The sequence below is a fragment of the Gobio gobio genome (genome assembly GCF_949357685.1).
Source record: "Gobio gobio genome assembly, chromosome: 4".
Classification (NCBI taxonomy): domain Eukaryota; kingdom Metazoa; phylum Chordata; class Actinopteri; order Cypriniformes; family Gobionidae; genus Gobio; species Gobio gobio.
Window position 1 is genome coordinate 21,999,234 of NC_137100.1, and position 23,469 is coordinate 22,022,702.

The 23,469-nt window shown below is 37.7% G+C and overlaps 1 protein-coding gene across 2 annotated transcripts in view; it reads left to right on the forward strand.

The window, feature by feature from the left end:
* dnm1b (dynamin 1b) overlaps positions 1-23,469 on the forward strand; it is a gene marked incomplete at its 3' end in the record, with an annotated part of 64,442 nt that overhangs the window by 11,442 nt on the left and 29,531 nt on the right. For both annotated transcript variants that reach the window (XM_079815723.1, XM_079815724.1), the window contains exons 2-15: positions 1,028-1,101; positions 1,402-1,551; positions 1,673-1,876; positions 2,057-2,155; positions 4,824-4,984; positions 5,168-5,310; positions 8,147-8,282; positions 8,421-8,488; positions 9,526-9,664; positions 12,473-12,559; positions 12,689-12,759; positions 13,707-13,758; positions 16,857-16,868; positions 17,798-17,911. In XM_079815723.1, coding sequence (XP_079671849.1) covers positions 1,028-1,101; positions 1,402-1,551; positions 1,673-1,876; positions 2,057-2,155; positions 4,824-4,984; positions 5,168-5,310; positions 8,147-8,282; positions 8,421-8,488; positions 9,526-9,664; positions 12,473-12,559; positions 12,689-12,759; positions 13,707-13,758; positions 16,857-16,868; positions 17,798-17,911 — 1,510 coding nt within the window. The remainder of the gene's footprint in view (positions 1-1,027; positions 1,102-1,401; positions 1,552-1,672; positions 1,877-2,056; positions 2,156-4,823; positions 4,985-5,167; positions 5,311-8,146; positions 8,283-8,420; positions 8,489-9,525; positions 9,665-12,472; positions 12,560-12,688; positions 12,760-13,706; positions 13,759-16,856; positions 16,869-17,797; positions 17,912-23,469) is intronic.

Consider the following 23,469-nt stretch of genomic DNA (forward strand, 5'->3'; position numbering starts at 1 on the left):
TGTCTTTTTTTCCTAGGCCGCACATTTTTGGCCATTCATGTATATATGCATATGTATATGAATGTATGATTGTCTTTCCTTATCTTGCAAAATATGGGCTGTGTGGATATGGACAACAACTAGAGCACTTAATTAATTCATAGCAGTCCTAAAATAAACAGTCTATGACCCTATTTGCTAATCATACAAATATCCTCATCATTCTGCATTCTGCTGACTATTTTTTGCAAACAGATACAACATTTTTTGTATCTGCTATTTTGCAATTTATAAGAGAATCAAAGAAGCTGATCAGAGATATTATGAGAGGCTATAATGATGGGATATCTGTATATAACCATCATGATTGCTTTATTATGTTAACACAGTCAATATGAATTACATAATTGGACTGTAAAACATAAATTAAATTAGCTTCCTAAAGAGTTAGATTGTGTAGAGGCTATTTTAAACATTCAGTCTTGGAAATGGTGAAATGCAATTACATGTTTTTTTCTTTCTAAGCATAACCCCTAATGTTGGAAGCACTTCAGCATAATGGCTAACACCTTTCTCCAACCCTGTCTCCAAATGTCTCATTGCTAAGGGAGGCTTATATTTGAAAATATACCGGCAACATCCATGTATGAAAAATTGCACTAATGCCACTAAAGTGTAGGACAAAAATGTGTTATGCACTCAACTGCTTGAGCAGCACTAGCACTGACATGTTTTTAATTAAGTCAGTACATCTGGTTTTTATGATGAGCTGTTTTTAGTGTGAACATACACTTAGAGTCATTGTTAGATTACATACTGAGTTTTTATTCACAGTATTTAATTAATATGACCTTTTATTGACTGATCTGTTTTAAATGTAGCAGCATGACATTTTATTATTTTATCATTTGAATTACTTATTTATAAAGAAAATGTAATATTACATGGTCTCTCCATGTAATATTTGTATGCTAGAAATGCACTTTGATATAGTCGTTTACATACAAAAACAAAATGTGACTCAATGAATGCTGCCTCTTCTTTTTAGGGACTTTCTGCCTCGTGGCTCTGGTATTGTCACTCGGCGCCCCCTAGTGCTGCAGCTGATCAACTGCCCTACAGGTAAAAATCCTAGAAGGAAGCTAAAAAAAAGAAAAAAAGGGTTCTCAACTCTGGCCCTCGAGGTCCACTTTCCTATGGAGTTTAGCTTCAATCTTGATCGAACTCAACTTTCTTGTAATCCTGAAGACCTTGATCAGCTTGTTCAGGTGTGTTTGATTAAGGTTGGCGGTAAACTGTGCAGGAAAGTGGACCTTGAGCGCCACAGTTGGGAACCCTTGCTCTATAGTTTTAATGCATGTTTTAAAGGCAAAGCTAATATGCATTATTGTTAAAATGTCTTTCCTAATTGCTTATCTCCAGAATATGCCGAGTTTTTGCATTGCAAGGGGAAGAAGTTTACTGATTTTGATGAGGTTCGTCAGGAGATTGAGGCAGAGACAGATCGCATCACCGGCCAAAACAAAGGCATTTCACCGGTCCCTATCAATCTGCGTGTCTGTTCACCTCATGGTACTTTCATTCATGCACATACAGAGGAGTTATTTAAACATGATCAGATCTACATATTCTGTATAAGCATGCATTGTTAAATGTCACATGTAATCATTTCACCCCTTGTCTTCATCACCAGTCCTGAATCTCACCCTTGTGGACTTGCCTGGTATGACCAAAGTGCCTGTAGGTGACCAGCCGACTGACATTGAGTTCCAGATCAGGGATATGCTAATGCAGTTTGTGACTAAGGATAACTGCTTGTTGCTGGCTGTGTCTCCTGCAAACTCTGACCTGGCCAACTCAGATGCCCTCAAAATTGCCAAGGAGGTGGACCCTCAGGGTGGGTTATCATCCAGCAGTGACTGAAACTTGTTCTAAAATAATTGCATAATTGCAGACATATTTTTTAAAACTGTACCTGATCATGCATCAATGTGTGTGTGTGTGTGTGTGTGTGTGTGTGTGTGTGTGTGTGTGTGTGTGTGTGTGTGTGTGTGTGTGTGTGTGTGTTTCTGAAAAGGTATGAGAACTATTGGTGTGATCACTAAATTGGATCTAATGGATGAAGGAACTGATGCACGTGACATCCTGGAGAACAAGCTTCTTCCTTTACGTAGAGGTGAAGTCAGTGTGCAAAGAGAAAGAGTTCATATTCTTTCCACATAAATGAAGACTCTCAGGAACGTTAAAATAAACGATGTCTCATTGGAGAGACTTGCACAATAATAAGTATAACTGACACACAAATTAAATCCATCCAATTAAAAAGATAGATTAAAGAGATCAGATTAATCTTAGATTAAGATTTTCTGTCATCCCGTTACATTGTATGATCACGCTCTTATTCATGCAAATTAAAGTGAAGTCAAACTGTCTCGATTGCCCCCAGGTGGCTGGATGCAGTATAGGTCACAAACCACACTCTCTCCATGAAATGTAATGGGACACAAACTAAACAATCAAATCATTTGCACTACGCTAGAATCGAGCTCTCTTTTACGCTTGAACCATAGACTGTAAAAAAAGATACTTCTTCCATTGAAGTAAGTGAAGCCTCCAGTGTCCAAATATGGCGCTGACATCTTGGGTCTCAAGTCTGCGCAGTAGTGAGTGTGAAGTGGAACCACGATATCAAGGTCCCGTCCACACTCCTGCCTAGTCAACAACTTTTTGTGATGATGGAAATGTAGAAATTAAAGTTAAAGCTCAAATCTCCTCCTGAAGATCCCGAAAATGTTTGTTGGTGCCTCAGTGACTTCTTCGCTCAGAGAAGCTATCAATCACAGCTGTCAATCATGACGTTACACCCCCGTTTTACAGCATCAAATAACTAACTAAAACCAAACTTATTTAAATAACAAACACTTAACTAACATCAGCGTGATGAAAACTAAATGACTGAAACTATACTGTATTTGAAGTGTAATTTGATTGTTTAGTTTGTCTATGTCCCATTACATTTCATGGAGAGGGTGGGGTTTATGGCCTGTACTGCATCCAGCCACCTGGGGGCAACCGAGACGGTTTGGCTTCACTTTTCAGGACTTGTGTGTCACACTTGGCTAGAACGAACAATAACAGAGAATTATGCCAAAATGCCTGTTTTGTCTCGTATTCTCATAAGAGCAGTCTTAAAGGGGCTATATGCAACTTTTTCCCCAAAATAAACGTAACAATGGCCTTTTTATTTTACCATTTATGACTCAAACATCTCCTGATGAGCATACTGACACCTTGTCCGCTCACAGTGGGTGCACCTATAAGCCTGTATCCTATTTTTCCTATTTTCTGGCGGGTCGTCTTTTCCCGCGCTGTCTGCGGATGTGACGTCACCACCGCTGCGAGAGCAAGCAGAAAATGAGAGCAGTTCTGTTTTTTGGCCACAGGTGTCAGTCGCGAGTTTAAATTTCAGAAAAACGCATATAGCCCCTTTAAATGAGTTAAATAACGTCTTAAATGAACTTGTGAGAAAATGAGATGATAAACTCAGATGTTTTTAATCGTGATTAATTGCGATTAATTACAGAAACAAATGTGTGATTATTTAGAGTTTTTTTTTTTTGATTGACAGTACCATTAAAAGTACTTTAGTAAACACCAATAAATACAAATGACCGGAACGGTCATGGAAATTCATTGATCAGAAGATGCAAGTTTAATTGCATGTCTATATCTAACTTTTCAAAGCAGTGGCTCTCAACCAGGGGGCTGGAAATCTAAATCTAAAATAAAAAATAAATAAATAAAACTTATACAACCCCACCACTCCCCCACTAGCTGTTGATGCGCTTTTTTTAATATATTTATTGAACATTTTCAAACTTTATCAGAAAGCACAACAAAAATTCCAACCACAGTTAAGAAAAAAAAAACAATCAGCTGAAGTAATAATGAGCACATTTATCCTAGGCCACTTAAAGGGTAAAAAAAATTATAATAACAAAAATGGTAATCAAGGTAAATAAATACATGTAAATATAAGGTAACCAAGTTACAATAATTAAATACAACGGTAAATATATAACTGCAGTACATTACAATTTCAAAGCCATTGTGTACTCACTTGAGGCACATGAATGGGAAAACCCTTCTGCAGAATAGTTGACAATTTATTCCCTAGATTATTGATATAGGGCTTCCAGACACAATAAAACTGGTCTGGCTCACCATTAACTAGATAAGTTAAATATTCCAGCAGAATTAGTTCCATTAAAATCTTAGGCTAACCTGATATAGTTGGAGTATTATCCACCTCAGTAATATGTTTTTCCTAGCTACAAAAGTAAGAAGATTATACAGTCTTTTTCTTTTGAAAATATCAAAGGTTTATAAGGCAGACCAAGGATCAAAAATAAAGCATCAAATACCAACTTCTTAAGATATTACTCATTTCAGAAACAATCTTGGACCAAACTATTTGTAACTAATTACATGACCAAAGACAGTGAGTGAGTGTACCAATTTGTGTTTTGCACTTAAGCCATATAAGTGAAAGAGTATTGTTAAATGTATGTCTACGGTTTGGTGAAATATGCATCCTATATGTAAAATTTTGAGCCGAATAGCCATGGCATGATTACATACAGAAATAGATTTTTCACACCATTCTTCTTCACTTATAGAGACAAAACGTTCTCTCTCCCAAGCAAGTCTAGTATTCAGAAATACATTTCCCTCCGATGTAGCATTGAGAACCTTGTATAACAGAAATAGTGAAATGAGGTATCTTTCAGAATATAGTTTCTAATCTGTAAAAAAAAGAAAGAAAAATTGGATGTTCCCTCTAGGCTACATTGGGGTTGTAAACCGCAGTCAAAAGGACATTGATGGCAAGAAGGACATTACTGCTGCCATGGGAGCAGAGAGGAAGTTCTTCTTCACCCACCCAGCCTATCGACATTTGGCCGATCGCATGGGGACTCCCTACCTCCAGAAAGTGCTTAATCAGGTAGAATGACACAGAAAGCCACTTATGCGAATGTTTTTCAGCATTTTATGCTCTTCACTGCCATTTTGATATAGAACAATATAGCCTTAAGTATATTGTTATCAGTTTTGTAAACAAATACAAATCATGTAATATAGTTTGAAAAATGTTGGCCAGTAACCAAGGGTTTTAATTCTCATCTAGCAATTAACTAATCACATCCGAGACACCCTGCCAGGGCTGAGGAATAAACTTCAGAGCCAGTTACTGTCCATTGAGAAAGAGGTGGAGGAGTACAAGCACTTCCGCCCTGATGATCCTTCTCGCAAAACCAAAGCTCTGCTACAGTGAGTCTATATTTGTCACAGACACGTCAGGTTCCACCTTCCACCAATCACAGCGCACTCCTTCCCCAGAGTACTGATCACCATCACCTGCACCTCATCACCACACTCATCACCAGCACTATAAGACTCACAACCACACAGAACTCCACGTCTGGTCTCGTTCGCATATACTACAGGCTATGCTTACCTCAAGGACTCCTCTACAGATACTTACCTGTCTCCAGCGTGTCTCCTTCCTTCCGTGTTCCTTGTCTGCTGTGTGGGTGTGTTCCTGTCCGTCCCTCAGTTCTCCAGTGATCCCCAGGCTCCAGCGTCCGTCCATCTACAAAACAAAAGACAGTAACTCTCTCTCTCGTATCACCTTCAAATCTACCAACAACCGGTTAACTCACCTGTTCCACAACACCTGCTCTACTGTGGTCTAATAAACTACCCTTACCTGTTAACATCTGTGTCTGCCTCCTGTGTACTTGTAACAATATTTACTAAGCACTTGAACATTGACAGCCCATGCACATACACAACCTTTCAAAAGTTTGGAGTTCAAACGTTTTTTTTTAAAGAAATTAATACTTTTATTTAGCAAGGACTCATTCAATTGCTCATATTACTCATAAACAATTGTTTTTTTAAGAAAAAGAAGAAAAGAGGGAAGATTAGATTTATTTTTCGTCAGCATTCTTCCTTTTAATCACTTCCCTGTGATCCTGTCTCTTCTTCCACACGTCTCGCTTCCTCTGTGCTCGACTCCTCAATGGAGGAGGAGTGCGAGTGGCCACATTCTCCCTCTGGTCATGCCTCTGTTCCACAGACTGTGGCTGGCCAAAATGCCCAGAGGCTTTAGGCGGGGATCTGGATCTGCGCGGAATGTATTTCCGGAACACTGCCGACTGCGCCCTCATCTCTCTAAACTTTCCGACCACTGTCTCAACAGATGTACCAAAAGGGTTTAGAGTGCGAAACTGGGGCATCGAGGAGAAAATAATTTTCTTTCTCTTCAATGTTCGCCAAGTTCAGCCACAGATGACACAGCCACATCGCTGACACAGAGCGACCGATAGCAGCAGCTGTTTGTTTAGTGACCCGGAGAGCTAGATCCGTGGTGCAGTTCAGTAGTTGCTTCAGGGAAAAGCCCTTGGCCCTGATCCAGATCTTTTATTTTAGCAGATCTGCCTGGTAGGCCAGTAGCATCGCCATGGTACGCAAGGACCACCTGACCTGACCTGCTGCCGCATACGCCCTGCCATTCAAGCGCAAGGTGGTCTGAAGCAGCCTGGATGGTAGGGCAGGATCCTTAAAAGAGGATGGCTCACAATGGGAGAGATAGCCTCCACCGGGGGCATCCTCACAAATTCCTCTTTGGCTAAACTTTCCACAATCACGTAGTTCGAATGATGAAATGGATAAATCCGGGCTGAATATGGCTTCTTCCACAACTTCTCCACTTTAGCGTGGAGGTCAGAAAGGAATGGAAGGTTCATAAGGTAAGGGCGAACATGGCCTAACAGGAAACGGCCTGTCCAGCCTACCTCGATCGACTTCCCGTTTTTCACACACCCAAGCCAGGTCCATGACGTCCAGCAATTCCCCACGTGCAGGGCTGGTAGGTTGAGAAGACTCCATACACACACTTTCCTGCCTTCTTCAGCCATATCCACTTCCTCTTGGCTGGATGGTGCCAGCAATATACTAGTCTCAGCTTCAGACATCACGCCCACAGAGTGTTGGAAGAATGTCTAATGCATGTGGCACACTTATCTGGAACACTTCAGGAATTCCGCAGTCCTCATCTGATTGGTTGAATTCTACAGGATGTTCACGAGACATGTGTGGTTAAGTTCTTTAAAGGTCCGCCTGGAAACAAATGCTGTGAAGCCAAACTCCCTTGTGGAAGAAGAACACCGTCGTGTTTACAACTGTGACAATGAGCGCTTACCAGGATCAACTAAAAGCTGGATTTTCAAAAGTATGTGAAGTTCGCTGCTCCATTGTTGCAGTAAACTTGCACAACGTTCCTGAATGAATAATTTATAGATGCTGGTCTGTTATTGCAGGGACAGTGACTTTACATTTTCACGCCCCTAAACGTGACATGGAACAAAAACTGTGATTGGTTGCGGTACATGTCAGTCAAACATCCTCTTGGGCGGTCCTTGACCAATGAAAGCTGTGACAGAGTCCAGACCTGCGGTCAGTCTGAAGGTCTGGCTACGTGAGACTAGCAATATACTATCGCTCAAGTCCACGATCGAGATGTGAGAAAGAGACAGCCCTTTCTTGAACTCCTCTGCAAGCTCGACCTGCAATCCCCTTGACTGAACCCTCCACTTTGCCTTGGCATCAGGGTCACAGACTCTTGTCCCACATCCTTTGAGAATAGGGAAAAATGTGAATGGATGAATTTCTCATTGTGAATTTCTCAAAATAGGCGCATTCAGAACCTCTCCCCAGCAAAAAAACGCGTAGGTTGTGTCCTGAGGTGTCAAAAACCTGGGACACGGAGGCACACACTTTCTAGAACGCTTGCTAGGATTTTCCGCTAACAATACAAACTGCTTCTGAAGACTTGTACTAAATGTTTTTTCACACATGCTTCAGACACCGGATGCACTGATGGCGTCCCCATAGTGTCCATCCAAGACACAGTGTAGAGTTCCCATTGGAAAGGGAACTATTAAGCAGCAACTTTTCAAATTTGAAACTTATAAGAAATGTTTCTAATAAGACAAGACTTCTTTCAAAAACATTAAACAGTAGTGTATCTTTATGTGTGTGTGTTTCTGCGTGATGGTTTGTATATTTTCACAAATAAAACTCACTGTTCTCTGGTTTAAAGGATGGTGCAGCAGTTTGCAGTGGATTTTGAGAAGTGTATTGAGGGTTCCGGAGATCAGGTCGACACAGTGGAGCTATCCGGAGGTGCAAGGATCAATCGCATCTTCCATGAGCGCTTCCCCTTTGAGCTGGTTAAGGTAATTTTTATCTTACTGACAACTGATGTTCTATAAGAGCAAAACAATGCAGTGGTCATACTTTCTGTAGGATCATTTAAATGATATCCTCTCATATTAAATAAAGGAAGTGTCTCTCTGTCTGTTAATGATAACTAGATGGAGTTTGATGAGAAAGAGCTGCGTAAGGAGATAAGTTACGCCATCAAGAACATCCACGGTATCAGGTGTGAAGCCTCTACCTCAAACAGACAGAGTCACAAACATTTGCCAATTCACCTGCTCTGAGATCAGAGCTCTCTTTGATGTCACTGTGACATTTTGAAAAACTGCTCGCTAGATATGAAGTACTGCAGCATGCACTCTCAAAAAAAGAGTACAAAATTGTACCTTTTAAGGTACAAGTAGCTGTCACTGGGGTGGTACCCTTAAGGGTACATTTTTGTACTTCTAAGTCAGGGGTAGGCAAGTTAAGTCCTAGAGAGCTGATGTCCTGCAAAGTTTAGCTCCAACCCTACTAAGCCACCACAGTATAAAACTCATGGCTCCCAGCATGCATTGCAGCATTGAGTATGTCACCATTGTTGAGATGCATATGCTGATTCTTGATATCTGTGTTCTAAACTTTTTTTCCCTTAGAATGTATAAAAAAAAAAACTGAATTCAGTCTGATCTGTGCCAAAAAAAGTATTGTTGGTGAAAATTATTTATTTATATTTTTTGTCAGTGACGTTTAATTAAACATTTTTCTTCATGACAATTTTTGATTATGGCATCTTTTAATTTGAACAGATTGTGTTTTGTTAACACTGTTACAAAAACCACAAACTCACATAAAAAGCCAAGAGTCAAACAGCCCAACTAAAGGAAACACAGATTACCATAATGGTGACCAAACATTTTCAATACAACATCAACATCTAAACCTCTGTTGATTCTCAATAAGAACTTCTATAGATGTCTTTCAGGGTTGGAGCCAAACTCTGCAGAACTATGACTCTCTAGGACTGAACTTGCCTACCCCTGCTCTAAGTAGAGGAAAACAATGGTATAATTGTACCCTAAGGACCAATTGTGTACCTTTAAAGGTACAGTTATACATTTTGTTCCCCAAGGAACAAAATTGTACCTCCACTGTACCTTTTTTTCTTAGAGTGTGAGAACCATGTCATGAAATATGAACTGCAACAACAAACTGATCAGTAACTGTAAAGCACATCATTTAGATCTCTGACTGCTCTGTTCATTCCTTTTTACTTGTCAGGACCGGTCTGTTTACTCCAGACATGGCCTTCGAGACTATTGTTAAACGGCAGATTGCCAAAATCAAAGAGCCATGTCAGAAATGCGTGGACCTGGTCATCACCGAGCTGGTCAATACGGTCAGGCAATGCACCAAGAAGGTAAACCTAACTCCATGTCTGTCTATACAGTATACACATTTGATCTTCATATACACTACTATTAAAAAATTTGGAGTCAAATAAAAAAAAGAAATTATGTTTTTTATTTTCTTTTATTCTGCAAGGATGCATGAAAAGTAAAGACTTAAACTAGACTAGACTAAATTGTTACAAAAGATGTCTACTTTCTATTAATCAAAGAATACTAAAATGTATCAGGGTTTCCACAAAAATATTTAGCGGTTCTTCAGAGGTTCTTCACCGGTTCTTTGACTAAGGTGCTATATAGTACCTCTGAAGAACCGCTGAAGAACCACTGGAGCACCAAAATTGGTGCTATATAGCACTAAAAAAGGTTCCCCTATGATTACGAGCCAAGAACCATTTTTGGTGCCATATAGAACCTTTTTTTTTTAGAGTGTAGAAGTGGTCTGAATATTAAAAGATTTACATATATCATAGTATGTGGAAGTCTCAAGACCAAATTTTTTTTTACAAATGCAATTAAATGGTGTCCTACCTGCCTGTCAGCATATGTATTTACATACCTCAGTGCACCCTGCTCTCGCAGACATCACATGTCATCAGCTCGTTCGAGACATGAGGTAATTAACGCAGTCTGTCATGACGCTGAATCTGCTTTGGCTGTGCGAATCTAATGCTTTCAAAGCTAGCTTGCTATTGCTAGCCACTCCAAAATTGCCTACCCTACCTTTAAATATATAATTAATAACATTTTGCCTAAAGAAAATGAATTATATGTTCAAATTATGGCATTATTTTGATGACATTTAAGCACAATTCATGAAATAAAAAACTCAAAGATGTATACATTATTTATATAGTGAAATATAGCATTTAATTCATGCTAAATTATCGTATTCTTTATTTATGTTAACTTGTTTTTTAAATGTATTTCTATTTTAGATTTGTGTACAAACAAAATTACTCTCATTATTTCAACTCAAAAACAAAACATCTAGACACATTATAATAACGAGAATGGGGTGGGGAATTTAATTGTCATTTCAATAATTAAAAAAAAAAATCTGCACTTAAAGGGTTAGTTCACCCAAAAATGAAAATTCTGTCATTAATTACCTACCCTCATGTCGTTCGACACCCGTAAGAACTCTGTTCATCTTCGGAACACAAATGAAAATATTTTAGTTGAAATCCGATGGCTCAGAAAGGCCTCCATTGGCACAATGTACTTTACGCTCTCAAGACCCAAATAAAGGTACTAAAGACGTCGTTACAAAGTCCATCTCACTACAGTGGTTCTACAATAACTTTATGAAGCGACGAGAATTGTTTTTGTGCGCAAAAATAACCTAAATAATGACTTATATAGTGATGACCGATTTCAAAACACTGCATAATGAAGCTTCGAACCCACATGGAAATAATCTATATGAACATATATGTTTTAATATAGGTTTTGATATAGGTTTTTAATATATGTGACATATATAAAATTGTCCGTTTTCCTATATTATATGTACATATATGCACATATGCACCTACAGTATATGTTCACCTATGCACTTTTTTTTGTTGCTACATTTAGACTGTAATGACCTTTCAGCCATGCCATATTCATCTAGAAACTGCATTAAGACAATACAGAAAACATTGCATTTTGCATTGCATTTGGTGGATGTAACGGTGAATGTGTGGATGTGTATGAGCTGTAATGTGAATCTGGAAGTGACTTGAAATTGGAAAAAAGGCTTGATTGACAAAATTAAAAAAACAACAAACCATTTTGTTATACATTTCCTTCTTTTCCACTATCTTCATACAAGAAAGAATCAACCTTGTAAATGTTTCAGGAAAACGTGTAGACATCATAGCTTTCCATATCCTCTCACCTAATTGCCATAGTTAAATTCCATAACATGCCAATTACATGTGATACCAATTTCACGTGTTTGCACATACATAAGTTCTTGCATAATTTTTTTTTTTTAGTTCTTAGTTATTGCATTGATAATAGATAATATGAACTAGGCATCATATGACAGTTGCCAAAGTGAGATATGAGCTACAAAATGACCAGATCCTGCCATGAGCTATATAGGAGACATATCTTGTATGTATAGGGCTTATATGTGGATATAAAGAAGCAATACAGGAGCCCTATATGGCCTGTATATGCACATATATGCACCTCAATTTTGCCTATATGTGGCATATATACGCATATATGCAGCATATATATTATCATATAGGTTCTTTCCATGTGGGAAGCGTTATGAATCAGCGAGTCGAATCATGATTCAAACCGGCAAACTGCTGAAATCACGTGACTTTGGCGATCCAAACTGCTGAATCGACTCACTGATTCATAACGCTTCGAAGCTTCAGTGTTTTGAAATGCGTCATCACTATATAAGCCGCTATTTAGGGGTTTTTTTGCGCACAAAAACTATTCTCGTCGATTCATAAAGTTATTGTTGAACCACTCTAGAGAGATGGACTTTGTAACGAGGTCTTTAGTACCTTTTATGGGTCTTGAGAGTGTAAAGTACATTGTACAAAGTACAAGTGCCAATGGAGGCCTTTCTGAGCCATCGGATTTCAACTAAAATATCTTTATTTGTGTTCCGAAGATGAACAGAGGTGTTACGGGTGTCGAACGACATGTGGGTAAGTAATTAATGACAGAATTTTCATTTTTGGGTGAACTAACCCTTTAAATAATCACTGAAATTCACTTAAATCTTTTTTCCCTTTTTGTTAATAAGATTTGCTTAGTAAGCTTTCATCTGTAGTAGTTGATCCAGTATGTGTTTTGTGGGACAGCTGGCTCAGTACCCCATGCTTAGAGAGGAAATGGAGAAGATTGTCACCCAGCACATCCGTGATCGGGAGAGTCGTACCAAAGATCAGGTACAGCCCATCTACCATGCACCTACCAACCCTTTAGATATACAAACTCATGTGGTTAAACCAAGCCACAGCTTCAACTGAAAAAGAAGTAGTGAAATGTATATTGTTGTTTTCTTTTTCTGTCATCAGGTCATGTTGCTAATTGACATTGAGTTAGCATACATGAACACCAATCATGAGGATTTCATCGGTTTTGCAAAGTAAGAACATTATTAACCCTTTTACTAAATCCAGCATGGTTGGTCACCAGCATAAGGTATGTTTTGCATGCTGGTACAAGCATGCAGTCTCTGAAAAAAAGGGTACAAAAGCTGTCACTGGGGCGGTACCTTTTCAAAAGGTACACTTTTGGTATATTGGTGCATATTGGTACCTTAAAGTTACAAAAGTGTACCTTTTGAAAAGCTCCCACCCCAGTGACCGCTTTTGTATATTTTTTTCTGAGAGTTTAGGATGCTGGTTGTTGGTTTGCTGGTCACCAGCATGGGAAATGGGAGAAGAGCATGACCATACTAACCAGCATAAACTAGCCTGGATCAACATGAAATTCATGCTGGGAGCATTAAATCAGCTAAAATTAGCTGATGTGATGATAGACGATGATTGTAAGCTGTGATCCCTAGATATTCACAGTAGACAGCGGACTGATTTATAAAGCCAGGCATAGAGAATCATCCTACATGTGATTGTACAATAATTTTCAAACAAACAATTCCAAATAGTTTCTGAAGGATACATTTTCAGTTAAATCTTTTATCTTCTATCAGTTTCAACCTTCATAAATCCTTTGGCAGCATCAAATCCATTGATTTTAGAATCAAATCTTGATCACCCCTACTGAAATGACCAGCTTTGCCAGGCTGGCTTATCCTATTTATTGTTTAGTTTGATGATGGTCTAGTATGTGGATCAGCATAAGCCATTCTGTTCTCCAGCTTAACTGGTAAAGTTAGTCATCTAAGGAAGTATTGCTGGTAAAGATTGTTAAGAAATCTAATGGGGGCACCAGGACATAAGTATGTGCTTTTCGGCAATCACCCCCAACATTCAAACTTGTGCCAAATGGTCTTGTGGCTATTAGTTATTCTTAAATTGCAGTCTATTTGTTTTTTTTATGGATATTTCTTGTTTCTGTCCATCTCTTCAGCGCACAGCAGAGAAGCAATCAGATGAATAAGAAGAAGACTGCTGGCAATCAGGTAAGTACAAGACGGAATGAACAGATGCTGCGTCCTGCATGCATCACACAGCCTGGCAGATGTTTCTGCCTCACTCAAACATTACTTATATGTAGGAGCACCAGAAGCAGGTCTATAATTGGACACGACTTCACTCAGTGTCTGTCATATTATGAGATTGTAATTATTGAAAACAGAGGTGGGAATTTTTAAAATGTTCTTGAAAGGTAAGAAATAATGGGGAAGAGCTAAAAATTATTTTGAATTGTAAATTAAATAATGCAAATATAGAACAGTATTATTCAATAAAATATTTAAATTAAAATAACAATTATATTATGTATTAACTTATAGAATCATAAATCTTATATTTAAATAATATATTTTAATTTGATATTACATCTGTACTTTTGTTTAATTGCAATTTGCATGACTGTTCAAATACAAAATAAATAAACTAATTCTTTATATGCATGATAGGCTTGCTTATAATTTGGACGTGGCCTTTCATTAGGCCTTTATGAGTAGTTTTTAATGTAGTTTAAAAAATATATATATCTGTTGTCATTTAGCACAATTTTTAAAGGGGTCATGAACTGCGTTAAAAAAAAGGATAATGTTCTCTGAGGTCCACTCATAATGTTATCAAGATTTTTAAATGAAAAAACATCGTAATTTAGAAGTAATAGACTATTTTCTATCCTGTTTTTGACCCTCTCTTTCAAACATTTTGGGCATGCCACATTCAAGACTTGGAAGTAAATGCCCAATGCTATGATTGGTTAACAGTTTTGCATATTAATATAATTTTCAACTGCCCTACCATTACACATGTGAAATTGTTTTGAAAACTTCCAATGTTGAAAAATATCTTGTTAGGTGAAATATTTGCCGACAGTGTGAAACATGTATGCGTATTAAATAAGCTTTATAAGTCTTGGGGCCTCATTTATAAAACTTTGCGTAGGATTTGCGTCAGAAGTGGCGTACGGATAAAACATAGGACGTGCGTACGGACAGAAATATTCGGATTTATAAAACCGTGCGCACGCACATCCTACGCAGTTTTCCCTTAATAAATCACAATCAATTCTAAATGTAGCGCAGCTTTTTCGGCTTCATGTCACGCCCATAGTTGCCCATAAATAGTCTGTGAAACGCCCACAAGTTAATATTCATAATTTGCGAAATCATGGCAAACACAGAGAGGAAATCAAAAAAACGTAACTTCACTCAATGTGAAGTAGAAGTTATCGTTGGCGAGGTGGAAAAGAGGATAAAAATTGTGTTTGGAGGGCACAGTGTGGGCATTACTAATGCCAAAAAGGCACTTGAGTGGCAAAAGGTTGCAGACGCCGTAAATGCTGTAGCCTCACAACCTCGGACCATGGCCGAAATAAAAAAGAAATGGTCGGACATCAAAGTCGAGGCAAAAAAGCGTCTTGCGCTCCATCGCCAGAGTGTGTCTGCCACGGGTGGGGGAGAGGGGACACCGGAGCTGACCCCTCTTGATGAGAGACTGGCGGCAATTATTGGGGAATCCCTATTAATCCCTATCCCTATTATCTACGAGGAAATGGGAAATAGTTCAGTGCAAATGTAATTTATTGCAGTTTTCTGAATGGTTGAGACATACGTCATATGTTATTTTATCAAAAATAAAACAAACTAAAGGCATATGCATGAATATGATTCCGTAGCTGATGAATACATTTTTACTATGAAAACAACTTTATATCTCCCTAATTATCTATCTGTCTATCTAATTGCATCTATATCTGCTCCGCCAGACGGACACATTGACGACAATATCAGTTTTGCACATTATTTTGTTCTGTTTACCATATTATTTATGAGGATGAATTGCATAACATGCCAATATTATTGCAGAACATATTTCACTTTTCTTTTTGCAAATATGTGTTAATTTGCATTTATGTTGTAATTTTCGTTTGTTTTACACTGCAGATCGATCAAACGGGTGTTCGTGTAGGCTGTTAATTGTAAGATTTGCTTTGTGAAGTCTTCATGTTATTTATGAGAGGCAGTATAGCCATTTCTTTTACACAACGTTCTACAGTTTCATGTGTTTCTTCCATCTGCCGACGGTGTCGCCATTTCTCATTTCACCCGTTTTTGTGCGTACGCCTGGGTCAGAGCTTGCGTGATGGACCGCACATTTTCCCGTCAAGTTTGCTTTTTATAAATACCAATTATTGCGTAGAGAGCGGCGTACGCCTTCTTTTGTGCATACGCAACGTTTATAAATGAGGCCCTTGGTTGTGGCAAATAAAGTTTAAGTACTTGGAGGTACCACAGTTGAATAATGATAACTTACAGTGTTTCGTGTAAACTGAATTATGAATGAATGTACGGTGTGTTTTTGCAGGGACATCGACTTTACATTTTCACGCCCTTAAACATGATGCGGAAAAAAAACGAACTGTGATTGGTTGCGTTACATGTCAGTCAAACGTCCTCTTGAGCGGTCCTTGACCAATGAAAGTTGTGATAGAGTCCAGACCTTCTGCCGTCAGTCTGAATGTCTGGCTACACGAGACTAGCTACTACATGACATGCGTGAATCGGTGGGCAGGGCTAAAGAGGCAGTCATGTAGAAGTATAGGTATTGATCTGATTCTGTCGAGGTGGCCTTTTGTCACACTCTGACGTAATGATGTGACAAAATCCGAGACAAGTCGTTTTCTGAGCTTGGTTTCAATGAAAGCTGTTTTTGGACTAACAAGGACGTTTTGAGTTCTGAAACTTACAGGATATTTTTTATAGTACAATGACCTCTTAAATGTCAAAAGATCAAGAGAAATTCGATTTCTCAATTCATGACCCCTTTAGGAGTATTTTTTTGCCATTTCTAGTTAGGAATAATTCACATATATTGAGCTTGAAATATAATATAGCATGTTTCATTTTGGCACGTTTAACAATTCTTGTTGTTTGTCTTGTGTTAGTGGTGTGAACTGGTGACTGAACTATTCTAGCATCTTTCTGCTACTTTTGTATTCTGTTCATCTTGTCTGTTCTCTCTGCTGCCTTTTTCCAGTTTATAATCTTAAATCCTGTCTTTGCTTTGCTACTGTTGCTATGCCAACACGCCTCAGGATGAGATAATGGTAAGTGTGCATTGACTGCGGGCTCTTTGGTGTGTGTGTGTTTACTAGTGTACTCTGGCCTTTTAATATAAAATGTATTTGAAAAAAAAAAAGCATTACATTTGGATAATTATGGTCCTCATTGTAGTGGGGGTTTTTTTTAACAAAAAGACAAATACTGTAGCTCGTCATTAATTAGACCTAATCAGTAATAATTAGTCATTTTGTTTTTATATTAACATCTAAATATGAAAAAAGCATACCAAATAATATGAAATTCTGACATTTTTATATTTAAATTGTAATGCTGATAATATAATTAGTTTTTTTTTAAATTAATTATTAACTTTTTTATACTTATTTGTAATAGTATAAAACTTTTAAATTATATTACAAAATATTATTAATATTTTAATAATATTAAAATAGTATTACAATTTAAATTTTAGTTTATTTATTGTTGTAAAAACGGTTAAAAAATGTCATGATTCCATGTAAAATAAAAAGTTCAAAAGAAAAAACTAATGTGTCTGCTGAATAAAAGTATTAATTTCTTAAAAACCCAAACTTTTGAAAGGTAGTGTAGATACTGTACATTTTCACTATTGGTCTCAGACTTTAAGAACCCACTGTATTTGCAATGTTTTTCTGAGAAATCCCACACTCGCATACACATCATTTTGAAATGTATTACATTGAGTTCTGGAATACTTAATTCTGATGGGTTAATCACAGCAATCTGTGTTCAGATATCTTTGTATGATGCCTGCAAAACTGCATTATTGGTCATTGTCCCAACTGCTTTCCTGCATAGCTTTTCATGTTCATGCTTCTTGTATCATGCCTCATTATTCTCACACTAATTATAAATCAATATTACTTAATAAGTATGACAATGACCATCTGATTGTACATTATCCCTTACATCCCACATGTTTGCCTGTGTCTAGGTGATCAGAAAGGGTTGGCTGACCATCAATAATATTGGCATCATGAAAGGAGGAGCGAAGGAATATTGGTTTGTCCTGACCGCTGAGAATCTGTCCTGGTACAAAGATGATGAGGTGAGTCCCCTCTGTTCCTCTGATGTCTTTTCTTGGTTGCTTTTCTTTTAGCAATGCTTTTTATCTCGCAGTATACGCACTACAGGGATGGTTTCTCCGAAGCGGCCTTGTTTTCTTTTCATATGCTCTGTGCTCTATAGTTTAGTATTATTTCCACCAGCAGTAATTCTATATTTAGTCTAAATTCACAATGAATGCATCTTATCCTACCAGTAAACCATGCTGTAAATGCATCGCTTCATTGGATCCAGGAAAAGAGAATCAGACGAATGAGGTCATACTGAATAAATGAGTGCATTCGTTCTGTTCTATTACTTCAGTAATGGCCAGGCATTTTGCCATCTTGACGGTCTGATCAAGCACAGGTGTTATGGTACTTTTGTGACCCCCACCCGCCCCCACCCCCACTGTCAGTCCAGACTGGAGGCATGAGGAGAAGCAGACCAGGGGCTGGTGGGAGGGCTGCTCTGGGGGTTGGGAAGGTGGCATATGGTTTTCATTACCATACATACCAGATTTTGGTCCAACACTTCCCAAAAGCCCTCGCTGTATTTAGTTTAAGCATGAAGATAAAATCCTTTTAAAACAAAGGAGTCCCTAGTCCAAAATGTCTTAAATTACATTGAGGAAAAAAAAAATCAATTTTGCATATAATTGTTTTTCATTTAATCTCCTCATTTTTTAAAACCCACAGTTATGTCCTGCTTGTGCCAAAACTATTTCTTTGTGGTTCAAGTGGATGAAATAAGAGTCCAAACAATGACAATTATACACAGCGAAAATACTTTTATTTTCCATCAAATCAACATTGTAACGAATCACATTGGCTTTCTTTCTTTCTTTCTTTCTTTCTTTCTTTCTTTCTTTCTTTCTTTCTTTCTTTCTTTCTTTCTTTCTACTTTGTTTGCATTTTGTAGTATGAACACACACATACACACACACACACACACACACACACACACACTCACACACACACACACACACACACACACACACACACACACACACACACACACACACACACACACACACACACACACACACACACACACACACACACACACACACACACACACACACACACACACACACACACACACACACACACTTTATGCTCCAGGGAAAGTTTTGTCAGATTAAGCTATATGTAACTCCCTTCCTTAAATATACAGACATTACTTAGCACATGAAGGCATGCACATTTCTATGGGTAGACATACAGAAACATGATGATGAGACTGTTGATGGACAGAACAAGATGATTTGTGTGCACCCCCCACACAGCCTAACCAATGTGCAGACTACTGTACAATCTCTACGCCCTGAACAGGTAGTCTGAACACTGGGAAAGCGGGGCGGGCATGACGCTTCACAGGGAGATGAGATGAGTCCAACAGCACTGAGGGATGAATGTGTACAAAACATTAACAACCATGATGTACAACATGTACAAATTGTGTTAATTAATATGAATATTTGTGAAAAACCTTACAAACATGCAAATGTTCTGTTTTTCAAATCTTTTTTGGTAGTAAACATAGAAAAAGGAAATGTTTGTTAGTGACTTTTGACTTGCAAAAAACTTCTGCATTACAGCAGGCCGTTTGCCACGGTAATATCACTATACAATATCACAGTAAATTATTTCATGAAGCAGACTATTGTATGTTTATTACTCAGAGAAGCTTGCCGAGATGCATTTCAGACCTTTTAAAATTAATAATATTTTTTGCTCATTTTATATAAACATAAAGCCAGTATTTATATCTCTTTATTATTTATCTATTATTTATGTTTTATTTCATATATCCCTTTAAAATTCCATCAATTTGCCTAGCTGTTGGACAGTGTCCATCCAGCCCATTGTCCCTCTTTAACTTGAAACTCTCAGATCTGTTTCTACCATATGCAAACGATAAATACTTCAAAGGGACAATAAATACCTCAAAGTCCATGTATCTGTGCCAATCAGGTTTGGCATTAGATGTTCCGATTGTCCTCCGAAAACCTCAATCCATCCTTTTCTCTGTCTCTGTCTCTCTTTTGCTCTGGCTCCGTTAGGCTGGACGTCCAAGTGTGTGAGATGCCAAAGAGTGGTGGGTGAGTGGGGGAGGAGGAGGAGAGGAGGGTCCTTTAAAACCTCTGAGTGTTTGATGGTGGTACGAGAAGGCAAAGAATGTGGGTGGCAAGAAGAGTTAGGTTTCCTGGCCCTTTCACCCCCGTCGACTCATAAATCCCCCTCAGATCAGTGGCAAAGTCTTATATAATAGATATACAAAATGAAGATATGCAGTATTTGTATCGCAAAACTAATTTGTAACGCACACCGTCTTTTCGTACTTTCAAATGTAGATTTTTCAGAATTGACGTGGCAGACTTTTGACTTTCCCCTGGAAGAGTTGAAAAGAGGCAGAAGGAGAGAAAGAGGTGGAGCTTTTTTTGGAGCACCCCCCAGCTTAAGTTTATGTTTCTTTTCTCGTTAAACAGGAAGTGAGAGGTCAGAGGCCACAAAAAAGTAAGACTAGGAAAGCTGGTACTGATGAAGACCTGTCAGACTCAACATTTTCTTTGAGATGTATTTCTGTGTGTGTGTGTGTGTGTGTGTGTGTGTGCGTATGTGTGTGTGTGTGTGTGTGTGTGTGTGTGTGTGTGTGTGTGTGTGTGTGTGTGTGTGTGTGTGTGTGTGTGTGTGTGTGTGTGTGTGTGTGTGTGTGTGTGTGTGAAGGTGTGGGTGGTTGTGCTGACTGAGTTTCTTGGCATGGAGATGGAATTGTAATATCTCCAGATGTGTAGTCATGTGGTCTGTACCTCTCTTCATGCTGCTATTTATTCTGAAGCTCACTTCCTCTACTCGTACTGGATAAAGGGCTCTTTATACTGGCCCTTGTGTTTTAAAACTTGCCTGCAGACGAGAATTAAGGTGCTTCTGTTGTTAGTTCACATTAAGGCTGAAGTTCATGCTCACCACAGAATGTTTCTCTGAAACGCAGGAGGGTTCTTATTAAAATTGGAGACGCTGACATGGATGTGGCCAATAAACAAGAGACATAAATCATCCTCACACTATTTGATCGGTCCACTTACATTGGTTTTTGTGGACATTTATCTCTGAAACTGGCAGTTTGGATGGAAAGTTTATTGTCACTATATGACACCGTCTGCTCGGTCAACGTTCTGAAAGCCTTGTGTTTGAAAATCAGTCTGAATTTCTGAGGAATGCTCTGGGTTCAACTGAAGTTCTTCTCTATGCCAAAGATGCTGTCGATTACCACAGACAATCATTTAATCAGTTTGCAAAAACAATCAAAAAGTGTTTACAGTAATGCAGTTACAATGGAAGACTTTTCGTGAAAGTAGCTATGACTTGAACATTATAGGTGTTCACATGAGAGTAGTGTTATAAAATCACTTACTGACCTTCTGTTCCAATTTATTTTCAGTCTTTTGAGTCCTTGACTATTTAGTGTTGATAAACCAAATTTTTTCACATGGTGTGCACGGTTACCAGTTTACATGTCGACAGATCTACCCACCCCATCCATCCATCAGTCATCTTTTCATCCATCCATCCATCCATCCATCCATCCATCCATCCATCCATCCATTCATCCATCCATCCAGTTACTGAAATAATATTATAGTTTTTTTAAATAGATTTTATTTTTATAGTTCTGTTTTAATTTTTAATTTTAAAGTAAATTTTAAATTGAACTAAACCCTTTTTATGTCTATATTGTTTTTATCAAGTTTTAGTTTTTAGTATCAGTTTATTTAGTTATTTTAGTACTTCAATTTAAACATTTCTAAAAAAAGAGAAATGATGGCTTAGAAACTAGCTGAAAAAAAATATATATAATAAATGAATATAAAAGCACTATGTAATGTTTAGTTACCTAGATTTCCATTGTAAGTGCAGTAAAATAAAAATGTAAAAAATATTCCTTTTGATAATTGACTGATAACTATAATTAAAACTAATGTTTTGATCTGTGAATGTTTCTTTTAGAATAAAATATTTGTAAGTATTTTATATTTGTATATATTTATAGTATTTGTGATCAAGGAATCCAGAGGTTCCAATTGAAATATACATATTTTCACAGCTGAAAATATTTATAACAAAATATTTATAACAAAGGTATTTGTAACAAACATAGTATTTGTCACTAAGCATATTAATATTTATCATTAAGCACTTTGTTAATGCTGGATCTTTATTTCAGGCACCTAAAACTATATTAATAAACATTATTCCTAAATTTCGCTGCAGAAATGACGTTGTTCCCTTCATGTAAGGGTGTTTTCACACGGGTCCTCTTTAAAAGAACCGAACTCAGACTCCTTTAAGTGGACCAAGAGGTGAACCAAGTGAAAAAGGACCCAGTTATCTTCACGTTCACACTGTCCCTGTACCTGAAAGAGGACTCAGATCCTTTTTCTGGTCCACTTTAGTAGGAATGTGGTCTCAGACCCCTTTGTGTTCATACTGTTGCTTTTTGGATCTAGTCCAATTCAGTGTTTGATGGCTGACCCTATATGGCCTTCAACATTTGATCCCACTCACTTACATTGCTTGTGCCTCAGGAACGAAGATATTTGTTTGTAAAGATTATTATAATTTTTTTAAAATGGCATTGCTACAAATTCTGTTGAATTAAGTTGTTTATCTCAGACCCCTGAAAAGGACCATGTGCGAAAACACCCTAAATGGCATGAGACTTGATGTCGTGGTTGACACTTTCTAGCTCTAACAAAAAGCTATATAGGGAAGAAAAAAAAGTCCCTCTCAGGATGTTCAGGGTCTCCCGAGACCCCACTTTGAAATAATCAATACTTTTTTAAAATAAAAGTAAAAAAAAAAAAAATTCAGCCACAACACATGAACACAAATACACAGAAGTGAAGTGGCAACCCTATAGCACATCCACAATGTGGAACACTCATGCTCACATATTTGATTAATCTTTATCTTTTATATCTTTGAATTGAGTTAGGGAAACAAGCTTTTCGTTATGACAATCCTAGTGCTTGGAATACTTTACAAAATGATTTGAAGATGTGTCAGTGTGTACTTTTAAATCCTTATAGCTGCAAATATTTTTAAATATGTACTGGTATTGAATTGTTTTGTTATTGGAATATTGTGAGAATCTCTGTTACTGCTCATCTTGGCCAGGACACTTATAAAGAGATTCTTAATCTCAGAAAGTTTAAAAGGACAATCAATCAATAAATAATTTTATATTATTTAAGTATATTGGAGTACTGGCTTCAAGAATTGTTAAGGTTAGTTGCTGTACAGATCATTTTTGTGTTGATGCTTAAAGGGATAGTTCAACCAAAAATGAAAATTCTGTCATCATTTGCTCACCCTCAAGTTGTTCCAAACCTGTATGAGTTTCTTTGTTTTGCTGAACATAAAAGAAGATATTTTGAAGAATGTTTGTGTAACCGGCCTAAATCTGCCCACTGTTATGATCTGCGTTGTGTTGGTTTATTCAGAGAAGACACCGGACACTGGAACTGCTGCTCATGGAGAATTTATTTTCATTGAGGAA